This window comes from Ostrea edulis, chromosome 8 (genome assembly GCF_947568905.1).
Source record: "Ostrea edulis chromosome 8, xbOstEdul1.1, whole genome shotgun sequence".
Taxonomy (NCBI): domain Eukaryota; kingdom Metazoa; phylum Mollusca; class Bivalvia; order Ostreida; family Ostreidae; genus Ostrea; species Ostrea edulis.
The window spans coordinates 42,325,293-42,341,084 of NC_079171.1; the positions used below are offsets into that span (position 1 = coordinate 42,325,293).

The 15,792-nt window shown below is 35.3% G+C and overlaps 1 protein-coding gene and 1 non-coding gene across 7 annotated transcripts in view; both read left to right on the plus strand.

The window, feature by feature from the left end:
* Positions 1 to 363: 363 nt before the first annotated feature.
* Trnaa-ugc (transfer RNA alanine (anticodon UGC)) lies at positions 364 to 435 on the plus strand. Its single transcript has one exon. It is a non-coding gene; the product is annotated as a tRNA-Ala (tRNA).
* Positions 436 to 9,402: 8,967 nt separating this feature from the next.
* LOC125663238 (uncharacterized) overlaps positions 9,403 to 15,792 on the plus strand; it is a 48,850-nt gene continuing 42,460 nt past the window's right edge. For 2 of the 6 annotated variants that reach the window (XR_008797608.1, XM_056146156.1), the window contains exons 1-4: positions 9,403 to 9,624; positions 11,231 to 11,417; positions 13,873 to 13,980; positions 15,234 to 15,303. Coding sequence is in view for 5 of the 6 variants with exons in the window: in XM_056146156.1 (XP_056002131.1) it covers positions 9,568 to 9,624; positions 11,231 to 11,417; positions 13,873 to 13,980; positions 15,234 to 15,303 (422 nt within the window). In the remaining variant the exon portion in view is untranslated. Of the gene's footprint in view, positions 9,625 to 11,230; positions 11,418 to 13,872; positions 13,981 to 14,130; positions 14,258 to 15,233; positions 15,304 to 15,792 lie in introns of those variants that run through there. The other 4 variants (XM_056146157.1, XM_056146153.1, XM_056146155.1 and 1 more) reach the window with 4 other exon arrangements.

Genomic DNA, 15,792 nt, shown 5'->3' on the forward strand with positions numbered 1-15,792 from the left:
AACACAGAACACAGTCATATCAGGTCCCATCGGATTAAGGTTTAATTTTTGCGCAATTTATATCGAAAACGGTCAATATTGCACAGCCCTGGTTGTTTCTGACCTGGCCCACGAGCTGTTGCTGACCGACACAAGTCAGCACGAGTTGTCCTCCGTAATCCTTTATTGGCTTTAACGTTAACTTATAGGCCTACCATCATTTGATAGGTCACTGGTTTTTTATTTTATTTTTCAACTGAAAAGTAGTCAGAAGAAAATTGTATGTGGTTGTCCCAGAATAGAACAGTGAATTTAATGGTGGAACAAGGATTCAAATAAGATATTCAGTATTATAAATGATTTTAAATCCGGAATTTATAACGTGGGGATGTAGCTCAGTGGTAGAGCGCTCGCTTTGCATGTGAGAGGCCCCGGGTTCGATCCCCGGCATCTCCATTACTATTTTTTTCATTATAACATACGAGATGCATTTTAGTAGATTTGCTCAATTAGGCAATTACCTTATACAAATAATGCTGATGATTGTTTACAAAAGGAAGTCAAACATTATAACGATTAATCATATATTCATTTGCTCGGTCCTCCACACCTTGTGAAACTGGACTGGAGAATGCCAAACATATTTCTTACTTTGGTATGCAGATGCACGTCAACGTGTAGACCACAGACGCCCGAGATTACACGGATTTTGGCCTCTGAGCAACAGATAATGTAATATAACGCTTTTAACCTAACATTTCCAATTTGGTAGGTTTATGAAAATATTGCAATTATTGACTACATGTATATATGTATTTTCAAGATGGAGGGGGATCTGTTTTGTAATCATTTTGTTTATAATAGTGGTTTGCAACAAGGCTCATTGTAAGCGAATTCGAAAGAACGCTTAAATAATTCTTCTTTTGTGACCATGGAGCCCTCAACATTCGTAACAGAGTGTGTACAATTGCACTTGATTCTGATTGCGACAAGTGACGCGCGTTAACGTTGTTCAGGTAGATGTTGAGAGGTTGAGAACTTTGCTTTTAATAATATAGATAAACCTGGTTGTTCAATGTCTAATGCGACATTAAAGCCTCATTACATGCATTTCAAATTACATGTATTTACTGTGACATTAAGTTCCGTTGCATCATTGTTTTAATGTACGCTTCCGCACATTAAATTAAAGCCACATTAAATTCATCAACTTTAATGTAGGTTTGGGGGTTACATAAAGTGGCCACCAGATATGGCGGCTAACATAGCGGTGGACAGTTGGGCAGGCGGTGAAACAATGGAGTCTTTCGCCAGCGATTTTTACTCCAAAATGTGACTGACGAGGAAATTTGAATGATATCAAAACACAATAATACCTTTTCCGTAAAGAGTCCTCTAATGTTGGCTGTATATAAACAAAACAACACAGTACCTCTAATGTCGGTTGTGTATTAACAACAGAACGACACGGTACCTCTAATGTCGGCTGTATAAACAACATGAGGGTATCAATATCAAAACAGGACGTCTATATGCACGTAGTTTTCCCAGGTTTCTAAGTTGTCAGTCCCATGTGGATCCGGATTAGAATAGGTCCTCAGTACCCCTTGCTTGTCGTAAGAGGCGAGCAAATGGGGCGGTCCTTCGGATGAGACCGCAAAAATCCGAGTTTCCGTGTCACAGCAGGTATGGCACGATAAAGATCCCTCCCTGCTTAATAGCCATAAGCGCTGAGCATAGGTCTAAATTTTGCAGCCCTTCACCGGCAATGGTGACGTATCTATATGAGGGAAATATTCTCGAGCGCGACGTTAAACAATATACATGTACAATGAATCAATCTAAGTTTTCAAATAAGATTAATATTGTGCATTTTTTTGGTACCATTTCCCTGCTCTGCAAAACAGAGAGCAATTTCAGGATACATAGCATGTTCCTCAAATATTTCACTAAATGTTCGGAGTTCAAGTTTTGGAGGAGAAGCTAATATCATCATAGCGTGCTGGGGCTTTTTCGACCCCCCCCCCCCCCCCCACCAAATTATGTGTCTTCACTGCAACCTGCCGCAATTACTTTTCAGATTCAAAGCTGCAGTCTTCACTCACACGATTTCTACCTCTCTCCTCAGCCCCTAAGTCCTTAACAATTGTTCGAGTCCTTGCCCCTCACATTCGTCCGCGGATGTCAACCTTCTGCAGGAAATATTCTAAAAATTACTTACTTACAAACACCTACTAAAATCAGTTATATTATCTATGAATAGATACATTGGTAAAATGAGTATATCAATAATGTATTCTCGCAATCTAATTAAAATCATATCCTATGATCCGCTCATCTTTTATCGCTACACATGACGAGCGGATCATAGGATCTAATTTCAATTAGACTGGTATTCTCGCATTAACTAATTTTTCTAAATTACCCAACTTCGGATTTTCGGTTTTGTTTTGCTACCGTCCATAGAGATAAATACATAATTCAAACCCGCGAGAATTTAACGTGAAGATAAATTATTAACAGTGAGTAAGTGTCGATTTCCTTGTCACAGATGTATCATTAGCTGCAATAATGTAGCCCTCTCTGATTTTTTTTTTTTTTTTTTTTTTTTTTAGGAGAGGGCTACAACTCCTTAGGATCTCCGTAATGGTGCAAATGCGGGAGTGATTCACTCCCGCAACATTTGCGCTCATTCTAAACATTTGCTGACTTTCTTTACGTAAATAAAATGATATTCTATGTTTCTTAGTCAATATATAAATTTACAACCTGCAACTTAAGGTTTGTGAGGCTCTATTCTACCGTTTTCAACAATTTCGATAAATTCCAATTTCTCGATTCATATTTGTGCGCCATGTTTGATGTACTGAAGTATAAACTTCCGATTGTCAAGTCATTTGCATATGCCATATAAGGTAGTATTTACATCAATGGACAAGTATGGAGGCGAAAGCTATTTCGTCGGTATTGAAAAGGTTTGAATTTAATATCAAGTTAAAAACCGAACAGCCGAGTGTAAATTCTTTCTGCAACAATATGATTTTCCTTTCTTTGTCGAAGTGGCTCGAGTAACTACATTTTCGCGCTGATTGTCAATGCTTAGGTTTTTCATTAGATCCACCTACGAGATCTCGCGATAACAAGCATGGCGGAGCAGACGAAGAATTTTGCATGCTGTACATTGTATTTAATGAAAAACACCTTTATTAGACATGCCCGAGCACAAAGTTGGTACTCCTTTTGGTGTAAACAACATTTGGGACTAATACACAGAGTTTATTATCGGTTATTTATAAAATTATTTTGCACCATTACGGAGATCCTATGGAATTGTAGCCCTATCCCGAAAACGTCAGAATTAAAAAAAATTGGATAGGGCTACATTATTGCAGCTAATGTATCATTAATTATAAAATTGTGCAAATAACTTGTCTCTTACGGAAATCCGGGAATACTTATATCGAAACGTCGGTCGAAGAGTAAACCGTCATGGGCTCCGGCATTGACACGTTAGCATGAAGGTTTTTGAAGAGACGTAAATGTAGGCTATGTGTAGCCACTTCTATAAAGAAAATAGTCAAAAATGGTACGTGTTATGAAATCAATTACGCATTGGAATGTTTAGAGAATATGTCAGATGTTTTTGCAACACTTTGTTCTCGGAATATAAACGATACATTCATGATGTGCACCATTACAAATATTTCTAGTTCTGTGGTTAATACTCAGGTTACCTTTAAGAAGAAAACGAACGATTTGCATATATTGTCTTTAATACCTTTAACATCACTGCTGATACTGACTGTGAAGTCATACACACCCGGGTTCTGAAGGTACAGACAGTTAGGGTTCTGCGTCTCGTAGTTCTCAACCTCATCCATAAGTGTCCAGATGGAGTGCAGCCATTCTTGTACACATAGCAACAAGCACGTGCCGGGTGTATTGCCAGGGAAGAAAGGGTAAGACCGTCAGCTGTTTGGGGAAGATATGCATAGATCCTCTCTTTCCTTAAATTTGGTGACGAGGCATGGGAGATGGGTCCACACGGCCATTGTCCTATAGGAACACACACTTCTTAAGCATCCATACATGTAGATACATTGTAGAAACTAGTAAACATCACTCCATGCAATTTATTCAGTGAAATGACTATGAGTGCATTATAAAGAAATAAAAATGCCTGAATTAATCAGACTTTTAAATGATTTACTGTAAAGTACCTGCTTTATAATCCGCTGTGATCATCTCAAGCGATATGGTATTCACAATGCCCTGAACCGCCTTAAATAACTGAAAAGCAAACATATACTTAACTGTTAATAGTTGATCAATAGCGTGTTGACCATTTTATCAAACTGCATCAGAGTTAAAACTACCCATGATTCTCGAACATCAATTTCAATTGCCGAAATAGTTTTTTGTTGATTTGAACATATTTTATTGTGTAATTATACAAAGGGATTGGTTACAAGTTTTAGCAACTTGGACAACCTCTCCCGTATACAAAATATTTTATGTTATACATGTACAAATAAAGATTGTCGCACCACAGAAAATATTATATTAGTTATAATGTACAATTATGATAATATACAATATATGTTTAGGTTCATATAAGTACATAATCAGACATAAAATGCAAAACATATTTTAGAATTATGATATATAGGTCCGATTAAAATCTGTTAGAGTTATCAATAAACATCTGAACTGCTCTGAAAATATAAAAAAATTACATCATTTGAAAAATATTCATTTCCCCATAATAAAAGGTGGGTGTCGACAATAGCAATATTATTTAGCTGAAGCAGTTCATTGAAGAAACAATTTCTTGCTTAAGTGTATCTTTTGCATGCAAAGAAGAAATGATGGACATCTTCAATATGACCATATATACAATTTGGAGAGTTTTTTTGTTTCCATTCGTTTTGTTTCAAATAAGATTTTTGAAAATGTCTATCTCAAGTGTTATGTATCAGAATTAACCCTTGATAATAAATACAGCAGCAGACGTCACTAACACAGACAATTAAACAATTGATAAGATTTATTTACTGTTGATAATTAAAACAAATTGTAACACTAGCAAACTACTAACTTACGATAGGTGAACAATGATCAAAGTCCGTGACAAGCTAAATCTACACAATACAGAACTTTACTTCCAAAATCATAGTTCCCAGTTATATGAGATAATCCAAATGCCCAAAGTGCTTGTCTAACGAAGGCTTTTTTTTATCATAAAACCACAGTGTATTTATGATAAGAATTAATTTTCTATACACTCTTGAAAGACACAGTTCAGTGGCGTAGCTAAGTTTGAAATATTTGTAAGCAGGGGATCTGGGACATTTTTCGTAATATGTAATAAAATTTTAACGAAAATATTTGTAAGCACGTGCTTACAGTACTACAATGTAGCTTCACCACTGCAGTTATGCAACCATTACGTCATCTTTCTAATAAAAAATAAAAAATATAGAACTCTAGAACGATGAATGACAAATATAACGAGGAGTGATCAATCTCGTAATTCCTATAAGCAATACAAAATAGGGAGTTGGGCAAACACGGAACCCTGGATATACCGGAGGAGGTATCAGATGCCTAGGATGAGTAAGCATTCCCTGTCGACAGGTAATACTCGCCGTGAGCCCCATATCTTGATCAGGTAAACGGAGTTATCCCCAGTCAAAAACAGTGTGCCAAGAACGATTTAACAATAGGTAAGAAACATGGCATACACATTTGACTCAATGATAGGTTGTAGTGGGAAACTAGATCGTTATAACGACCATAGAATTTGCGAAATGCTGACTTTAAACGAGACGGTTGAAACTCTTTCATCATCAATTTGTTTGTCAGTAGCCTGCCTCTATTTAAAAACTGACCATACGCAGAACAAGCTCTTGCTTATCGAATCAGTTGAGAGATATAAACACCATATGCAGGTGATAAATGGAATATTGCTACATAGTTATAGGAAGTTGATAATGAAGAAGCTGAACTCATCTCGTTTGTCATAAAGTTGCACAAATCTAGGTCACAGGTGTCAATTGAATGCAAGAAGTACGCAACACCTTCCTTAAAAAGTTTAAATGATAATAAAAACGTAAATTTTCTAATACACATACACATATTATATCAATCAAAGCAACAAGAACCAGAAGAAAAAAACCAAAGAACAAAACACACTCAATTTTCTCTTGATAAGGCAACTGCTATAAAATTGCCTTTGATATGTTTGATATCAATATCATACTCTTGCAACTTGTGAGTCTTTGATTCTTGTTTGACATTTTATGCAAAAAAGTGAGAGGGTTGTAATCCGTAAAAAAAACAAGAATTAGATGTACAGTAACATTCAAATAAACATCAAAATGTTGCAAAGCTAACAACAAAGCAAGACACATTTTTTAATGGTTTGATAATTCTGTTGACATTTTATAAAATTCTTTGAAAATATGAAACAACCCTATCCACATTGTCACTTTGTTCTTGAAACAAAGCAGCACCTATTCCTACATCAATTGCATCCACAGTAAGGTTAAATTGCTCACAAAAATCAGGAGAACAGATTTAATTTTACAAAATGATTCATCATAGTGTTTTGTGAAATCAAATAAGTGGACCAACTGTTGAAAAAAAAATTGAACAAACTTTTCTGTAAAAATCTATCATGCCCAAAAGCTCATTAACTCTTTCTTGTTCGTATCAATCGGGGATTTTGCAATAGCCTCCAATTTAGCCATGATAGGTGTAACATAAACTTGACCTACTTTATGTCATAAATACTCTACAATAACATGACAAAAGTCACTCTTTGCCAGGTTCACTGTTAAGTTTGCCTTTGCCAGAATGTCAAAGACCGCATGCATGTTTTGGAGATGTTCCTCGCATGTGTCGTTGTAGATGATAGCATCATCAATATAGGCTTCCCATCCTTGAAGGTCATGAAGAAGAGAATGAATTATCCACTGAAAGGTCACTGGAGCATTTTTCATACCAAACGGCATCGCTTTGTATTGAAAGAGGCCATCGGGAGTCACAAATACATATGTTTCTTTAGCTCTCTCAGTCAATGTTACTTGCCAGTAACCCTTCAACAGGTCAAATCTACTGACAAATTTCGCATTTCGATTTTGTCATTACAGTCATCAGTTCTAGGAATTGGATAAGAGGCTGTTTTCCTGACAGAATTCACTCTTTGAAAGTCAGTACATAATCGGTGGGTACCATAGGGTTTCGGTACTAGAATGCAAAGTGAGCTCCAGTCACTTTTACTTGGATCGATAATGTCATTGTCCAGCATGTACTGCACTTCTGTTTATAAGTACTGCAATTTTAATGGATTTACACGATAGGGATGCTGCTTGGTGGGCAACGTGTCAACAACCATAACATCATGACAAGCAGCATTGATCTTTTTTGGAACATCTTAGAAGACTGAAAGATAACCAGCCATAAGACGCTGAACTTGTTCTCTCTGATGAATATTCAAATGTCCAAGTTTGCTATCCAGATTTTCAAGAAATTCGGAGTTCTTTAAACGGACACTCTCATTGACATTTCTACACTAATGGCATGTTCAGTACAATTTTGTAATGTCTTTAACATTGGATAAAGTGGAAACTTGTTTTACAGAAAATACTTTATCAACATGTTAATGAGACAAACTCGTTTTCTTTATGCCGACCAGGTGTCTTAACTTCATTGTTCACACTACTAAGATTGCTTTCAATTTCACAAGGACCATAATACTTGGCCTGTAAAGGATGACTAGGAACGGGCAAAAATACAAGAACTTTATCACCTGGTTAACTCTGTTCTTTGCATCTTTGTCATACCAAACTTTCATTTTATCTTGAGAACTCTTGAGATTCTCTTGTGCCAATATAAAAGCGTTATGAAGTCTCTCTTTGAAATGATATACATAGTCTAGAGGATTGAGAGCAATAGTTTCAGTCACAAGGGCCAAGTTCGTGTGGGCCCGAACTTTGTGATAATATATATATATATATATATATATATATATATATATATATATATATGCACATATATATATATAGATAGATAGATAGATAGATAGATCAATATTTATGGTATCCCAGAGTTCGGACCCAAACGGGCTTAGCCCGAACTCTGTGATACCATAAATATATATTTATATATATAGTTATGGTATCACGAAGTTCGGGCCTAAACAGGCTTAGCCCCTGTTGTTTCAGTTAGCCATTTTCCCTTTACCAATTTCAAAGGACCTCTAACTGTATGGCCAAACACTAATTCAAAGGGACTGAATCCTAGAGACTCCTGACCTGCCTCTCGTGCAGCAAATAAACCTAGGTGAACACCTTCATCCCAGTCTTAATCATACTGGTAACAATATGTTATCATAAGTTTTAAAGGTTCGATGGAAGTATTCAAGTGCCCCTGAGACTCGGGGTGATAAGAAATAGAATTATACGGTCTAACATCTAACTCATGCATGACCTGTTGAAACAACTCTGACATAAACTTTGAACCCTGGCCTGACTGAATAGCCTTAGGCACCCCCACAGAACTGAAAAACTTGGTGAGAGCCTGGACAATGGTGGTTTCCTTAATATTTCTGTTATAAGGTACAGCATCAGGGAATCGAATGGACGTACATATGATAGTTAGTAATTATTGGTTCCCTGGCCTAGTTTTTTGTAAAGGTCCTACACAATCTAGGAACACCCAACTGAATGCTTCTTCAATTGCTGGAATGGGTTGGAGAGGGACAGATGGAATTTTCTGATTAGGTTTACCTACCATCTGGTAAATATGACAGTCTTGCAAAATTCAGAAACATTTTTCTTAACTTAGGCGAATACAAATGGGGTGCATCTTGAGCTAAACTCATTATGTCCCTACGATATATCACTGGGACCACTATCTGGTGAACGACACGCCATTGTACTTCATCTGGTGGTGCATCAGGTGGTCGCCATTTTCGCAAAAAAAAATCCCATCGTAGGTAGATAAACACTCTCCAACTTTGGCGGCCTCTTCTGATGGACGTACCCTCTTGCTAAGTAGGATGATATCAGGGTCCTTATTTTGCTCTCTACTGAGGATGCCCTTGCTCTGATCTAACTGTATATTGGGGTCATCATCATCACTGGTTTTCCGTGGACATTCACTGTTATTAATGACTGTCTGATTTCATTTGAACTGTCATTAAAGTCCAACAGAAAAGTGTCAATGAAGTCAATTTCATCAATCATAAAAATCAAATCTAAATCACTATTACAGTATTCATTTTATTAGATATGCTCTGCTCTATAAGCTGAATCAGGACATACCACTTATCCAGATATTACAGATTCAAGCATTTAATTATACTGGTGTGATGTAATGATAAACTGGTTCCCCACTGATTGGTGCTACACTCTAACATAGTACCCGTGGCCTTCCGAATGCAAGGCCTAGCAACACACACACACATGAGGGAAGCGAGGTCAACAGGGTACCAGTTTAGATGTCGTGATTGCCGACACTGCATGTCTGTGATCTGAGATGCGGTATCGTGGATATAACACATACAGTCAAAGGTTCCGTTAAATGATTTACCTACGATACTGCTGCATTTTTCTATTTCTATGGAGTATTAGAACTTTGGTATGTGCATATTCAGATATTGTAGGCATATTGCATAAATTTTACTAAAACGAAAGTAAATCTAAAAGGACGAGGACATACGGTTAAACATAATGTATCAGTGCTAATACCACAACCAATCTTATTAATCTCCCCGAGATTAATTACGCAGATTATGTGCAAAACAAAAAGGTTTATTTACATGTTCTAATTAAATTAAAAGTTGTCGTTCATTGGGTTTCCCCCAAAGTTTACGATGTTGCGCAATCATGGTATGGCATAGATTAGAATAGATTTATTTATAATTCAGGGCCCGAACAGGATATAAGGAGTACTACATATGTAGGAACGAAAACCAAAAGACATAGTTAACATAAATTGAGTCAATGATATACATGTGTACTTGACTTTGGGACAAAATTACATTGAACAACAAGGGAGCAGTCTTTTCACATCATATGGTTATAATTCAAGTAAACAAATGTAACTGATCTCAATGTTGTTTTATCTGTAATGAAAGAGAGAGTGAACAGAAGAAGAAGAGAAATCAAAAATCGCCTAAGGCTAGCTATCATGAAGAAGTCTGTCTAAGGAGTTCAAAATTTCAACATCTTCGCAATTTAAAATTCAAAAGTCTGTTGTTCTTTATCAGATAAATCAGTAAATGTATTCAATTTTGAATGTACAAGTTTAAATGATTTCTCTTTTTGTTGACTATATTTGTCACTTGAACAAGGAAGTGAATTTCTACTATAACTAAATTTCCTATACAATCTTGGCAGATTCTTTCATTTTTATGTGTAGGAGCATCGTAATATCGACATGTTTCAATAAAAAGTCTGTGTGGTGATATTTTAAAATATCTGAGACAGTGTATGCCTAGAAGGAATGGGAACATAGTGTGCACCAAGTATATATCTTGATATCAATAAATGGAATAATACCTCACTGAAATTAACCTTTATCAAATTGATGGTTTGAGCAGCAATTAAGTCAATAAAGTTTGCCCAAAAGTAAAGAAACGGGTATACAATATGTACTAAAGAATGAGAGTATATAATAGGTTTTTACAAAGAATTATTCAATACTTAAGATGTTGAAATTGAACTGTGAGCAAAGAACGACAATCCTTAGATACATTTTGTTACATGGACAATCTTGAAAACCTACTGGAAACAATCGTCATTTTTTTCTATTGATGGAATCTTAGCAACAGTTCTGTGTTGATAAGATTGTCATGGTAGTTCTTTTAGTAGAATTACTTGCTCCGTGTGTGAGAGGCTTGGGTGTTATACTAGGCCGCAACAGACCCGAGTCTATAAAATAGATAGGGAATTTTACTTCGCCAAGTGTTAGGTGAAATAATACAGGTTTTAGGAGCCTTCCCAATTAGGAAAAATAGTTATATTTGCTAGGAATGGGGGGGGGGATGTTTCATACAAAGAAGTAGGGGGAAAACCAAATCAGTGTATTAAGTTATATTTGGACTCCTTTGTCTTTTAATTCGGTTAAAACTTAATTTTGCTTAAATAAGCAAAACATTACATTTACGTAACAATTTTGAAGCAAATATTGTAATTTGTTGGCCTGTGAATGAGATTTGATAGTAATTTGTTTATGTCAACAGAGTCAGACAATAAAGAAGGTTAATGTGAGCTTGGTGGACAGTTGCCCTACAGACCTGGCATCATGGGAGAAGGCGTCACGTGACTTGAATTGCACTCCTGCGGACAGATACCAGTGTACCTCAAATCAAAACCTTACCGCCCTGGTTGAGTACTGTTATGATCAGCCACCTACTTTTGTCTTGAGAGGTATTTTTCTAGAGGAGTGTCCTGTAAAAATTACATCTAATATCTAAAGTAATTCCACCCTCCTATTATGTCATCAGATTTTGCAAAATCAATGATTTATTTAGATTTGTGCATGATAGGAACATAACTTTTGTTGGAGTCTTTTCCGATAGTTATTGTAAAAAATCTTGTTAAAAATAAACTACTTTAAAAGTCTAAGTACTAGATGAATAATCTACGATAAGTTTCAAAATATTGAACCCAAGGGCAATAACTCTGTTTTTATTGATTTCTTTATGAAGTATATTACGTGATATATTTCCTTTATTTTTTTACAGAGATTTTGTATATTGTTGTGAAGAAACAGTTTCATGAAATTGTTATGAATGCTATTATATCGTCATAACCAGTTGTTTTGAAATTTTGATAACACTGTTTAAGGGAAATTGCAATTTTCTGATGGTGATATATGATTTTATATATGTATGTCTCACATCTGAAAAAGTGTGATGACCGATATATTTTATTTGATAATTTGTTAGTTTTAACTCTAATAAATGGAAATAAACACACTTTTAAAACTTGTATCAGATAAAATCGCGAGTATGGATTTCCCTTAATATGAAAACAAATTCTGATATCATATTTTTATAACTATTTCATACGTAAAGTTTCACAAATCTATCCATTTGATCCTTACCATGTCTCCTGGATTTGGCGGAAGGCCCGAGGTGTCCAGAGCCCATCTCCCAGCCACCGATGTACTTGTCACGCCCTTCATAAGAAATTTAAAAAAATAAAAATAAATAAAAAACATCCCTCACAAACCAAATCAAAAGAGCAGAAGTAAACGTAAAACAAACACAACACTAACAAGAAAAACGAAATAAATCAAGGAAAGCCATTCTGACCATTGCCAATGTGATGAGATTAGTAAGGTTTAAAGTAAATGCAGTATGATACTATGTTTACTAATTCAGTTGAACATATGGCGTGTTACTCTTGAGAAATGGTTAAACAATAGATAATTTCAAAGTAAGAAAACACACCAGTGTCCATTTTTTGCCGATGATAAATTATTAGTCTACAATGGACATTAGAGGTTTTGAAATTGTTATTGCACATATACATATGTGTAACTTTGTTTCTTTTCCCACTAAAATCAATGTCGGATGACAGAAACTTATAGGAGATTTTATCCCCCCCCCTGTCCCTAACTATTTGAATTTAGATTTTTATCCGACATCGATATTTTGACCTCGCCCCTAAATTAAACGTCGTGTTCGACATCAATTGGAACCGAGTTACCTTGAATAAACACAACACTCCTGTATTTATCTATGTTGCATGGTCTATGGTATTTGTCGTCGCTGTTAGAGCACCTTTAGAAGTATACATGATGCTATTGCAAAACATGTTTTGTATAATCACCTAAACTTTAATTACCAGTCTACAAATTTTTAGACTAAGTATGATAAAGAAACACGTCGTGACAGGTTTCTTTGTAATGGGTTGAGCTCTTGAAAATATCAAATATGAACTTCATTGTGTGTTAAATGTATCTTTTAAGTTTGGAATTGTTAAGTTATGAGTAAACCATAGAATAAAACGGAGATACACACATTAGATTTTGTAACTTTAAAATATTTATCAAACTGGAATCAGAAGCGTCCAACATGTAAAATAAATAGTCCCTGTTCTGGCATTAAAGATGAAAGTCACGGGTTTTTCGGATATGACATTAAAAGCGGAGGTCCTGTGTCAGGTATCAGCACATTAAAGAACCACCATTGTCATGAATAGGTCAAGATCCGTGGCACTTCACTGAACGCTTTTAACGTCTCTGCATGATTGATAAAATCCCGAATGGGATTTAAAACAAGATAAAGAAAAAAATCATTGAATTGGATTTCCAGTTCATGTGTGCTGTAGGAACAAGTCTCTTAAAATAATATTAGCTAAAATCTGAAAATTCAATTTTGCTGTAAAAATGTGCCATTATGATAGTTTTGTATATGACTTTAACCATTGTCATTGATTAAATTATAACTAAGTTTAAGATTTTATCAAAATAAAGTTTTTCGTTACGCTGAGTATATAGCGTTATATAGCAATCACTTTTTGTACGGGAAGACAACTTCTGGATAATTTTTCTACACACATATTAACAACAACAGTTTATAAACCTTATTTTTCTCTGGCATTGAAAATTTGAAATAGTAAATTACAATTTTGCAACAAAAATTTTCGACACCAAAATGACAGCTAGTGTTGCTTTAAGGCTTCCACTTTTGTTTGAATGAAATAAAAGACTTTGCATGAGAGGTAATGTCTGTGGTATCATTTCTGCTGCCTGTAGATTTTGCAGATTTTGGTTGTTAAGTGTGATTTGGTGATATTTGTTTGATATTTCAAAAATATATATGTGTAATTCCATATAAATGTTCATGTTTTATGTATATTTTACTTCTTTTAGGACACTGTTGGATTTTACTGGATTCGAATTATGTGAACACCTACAACTGTTCGGGGTTTACAGACGGATGTCCGAATTCCACATACAGAAGCGATGAGCTGTACAAATGTGCGTACACTTAAGTCAGAGTCTGTGTAATGGCATTAGAAAATGCAATATTTTTATTCCACAAAATTGTAAATGCAGTGAAAATGTAAAATGCGTGGTAATACGTGTACTTCATGGGAAAACTACAATTTCCACTTCTTTATTGAATAGTATTCTGGGTTCTGTGGGATACCGGTTAGAATAGGTCATCAGTACCCCCTTGCTTGCAGTAAGAGGCGACCAAATGGGGTGGTCCTTCGGATGAGATCGCAAAAACCAACGCCCTGTGTCATAGCAGGTGTGGTATGATAAAGATCCCTCCCTGCTCATAGGTCGTAAGCGCCGACCATAGTTTAAGAATTTTCAGCCCTTCACTGGCAGTGGTGACGTCTCCATATGACTGAAATATTCTGGAGTGGGACGTTTAACAATATACGACCAATCTGTTTCTTAATGTTTTCCGATCTAACCACATAGACATTTTATAAAGAAGAAAGTTTTTAAATTCAATTTCACATTTGCATATACAATGTATGGAAAGGGCATGCAGATTTGCTAATTTCATTCAAACATTTTCATTCTCACGGGTAAGAGGAACAAACCACAAATCAAACACAAGATCACCACAAAATGAAATTTGAAACTAATGGTATAATTGAGATATGTACTTGGTACACTGATTTTGACTACGGATAACTCCGTTTACCTGATCAGGATATATGGCTCACGGCGGGTGTGACCGGTCGACTGGGGACGCTTACTCCTCCTAAGCACCTGATCCCACCTCTGGTATGTTCAGGGGTCCGTGTTTGCCCAACTATCTATTTTGTCTTGGTTATAAGAGTTATGAGATTGGTCACTGTTCGTTTTCTTCACATTTCATACTACATATACGTACATGTAGTTCAAGGAAAGTTTGATACTTGTTTAATTTTTATTGGGGAGATGAGGTTCCTTTATATTTAGTGATTATCTGTGGTCTATATGAAAGGGCAGTATGTATATCAAGGACGGGTACTGGGTTATAAACAGCTCGATTATGTTATTAAATCGTTGGGAATTTATTTTTATCTGCTCCTAATGTTCTTAGTTCAAGAAAAGTTTGATACTTGTTTAAATTCTATTGGGGAGATGAGGTTCCTTTATATTTAGTGATTATCTGTGGTCTATATGAAAGGGCAGTATGTATATCAAGGACGGGTACTGGGTTATAAACAGCTCGATTTTGTTATTAAATTATTTGGAATTATTTTTATCTGCTCCTAATGTTCCAGACCAGAAATGTCTGCAGTTGAATAAATCGAAAGGATGCTTCAGAGATGATAAGGCATGCTTAAAGCAAAGGTAAGTATTCATTGATAAATAATTCTCTAATATGTACTTTAGAAAATTAATGATTATTCATAGATAGTAACGTTTTCCTAAAAAGAAGACAAAAAGTAACAGAAAAGAAGGTAAGATCATTAATAACTAATCTTAGATTTACGTTTGATTGATATATTCTAAATATAATCTCTAAGTCATTGACATACATTCACTTTATTTGAAAAACCTCTAAATGAAAGCAAATATTGCTCTTTTAGATGAATCGATATTTTACATATTAATCATTCTCATTTTCATCATCAATTCGATATATCCCAGTGAACTCGTAATGAAAGAGTCTTCCATATCCATATGTGCTTAATATTTGGATATCTTAATGAACACAAATGTCAACGACAAACTAATAGCACAACTTTATGACAAACCAGTTAGTTTACTGTTAATATCTATTTTCAATGAAATATCTACTACATGTTCGTTAAAGACACATAGTTTGTGATTGATATT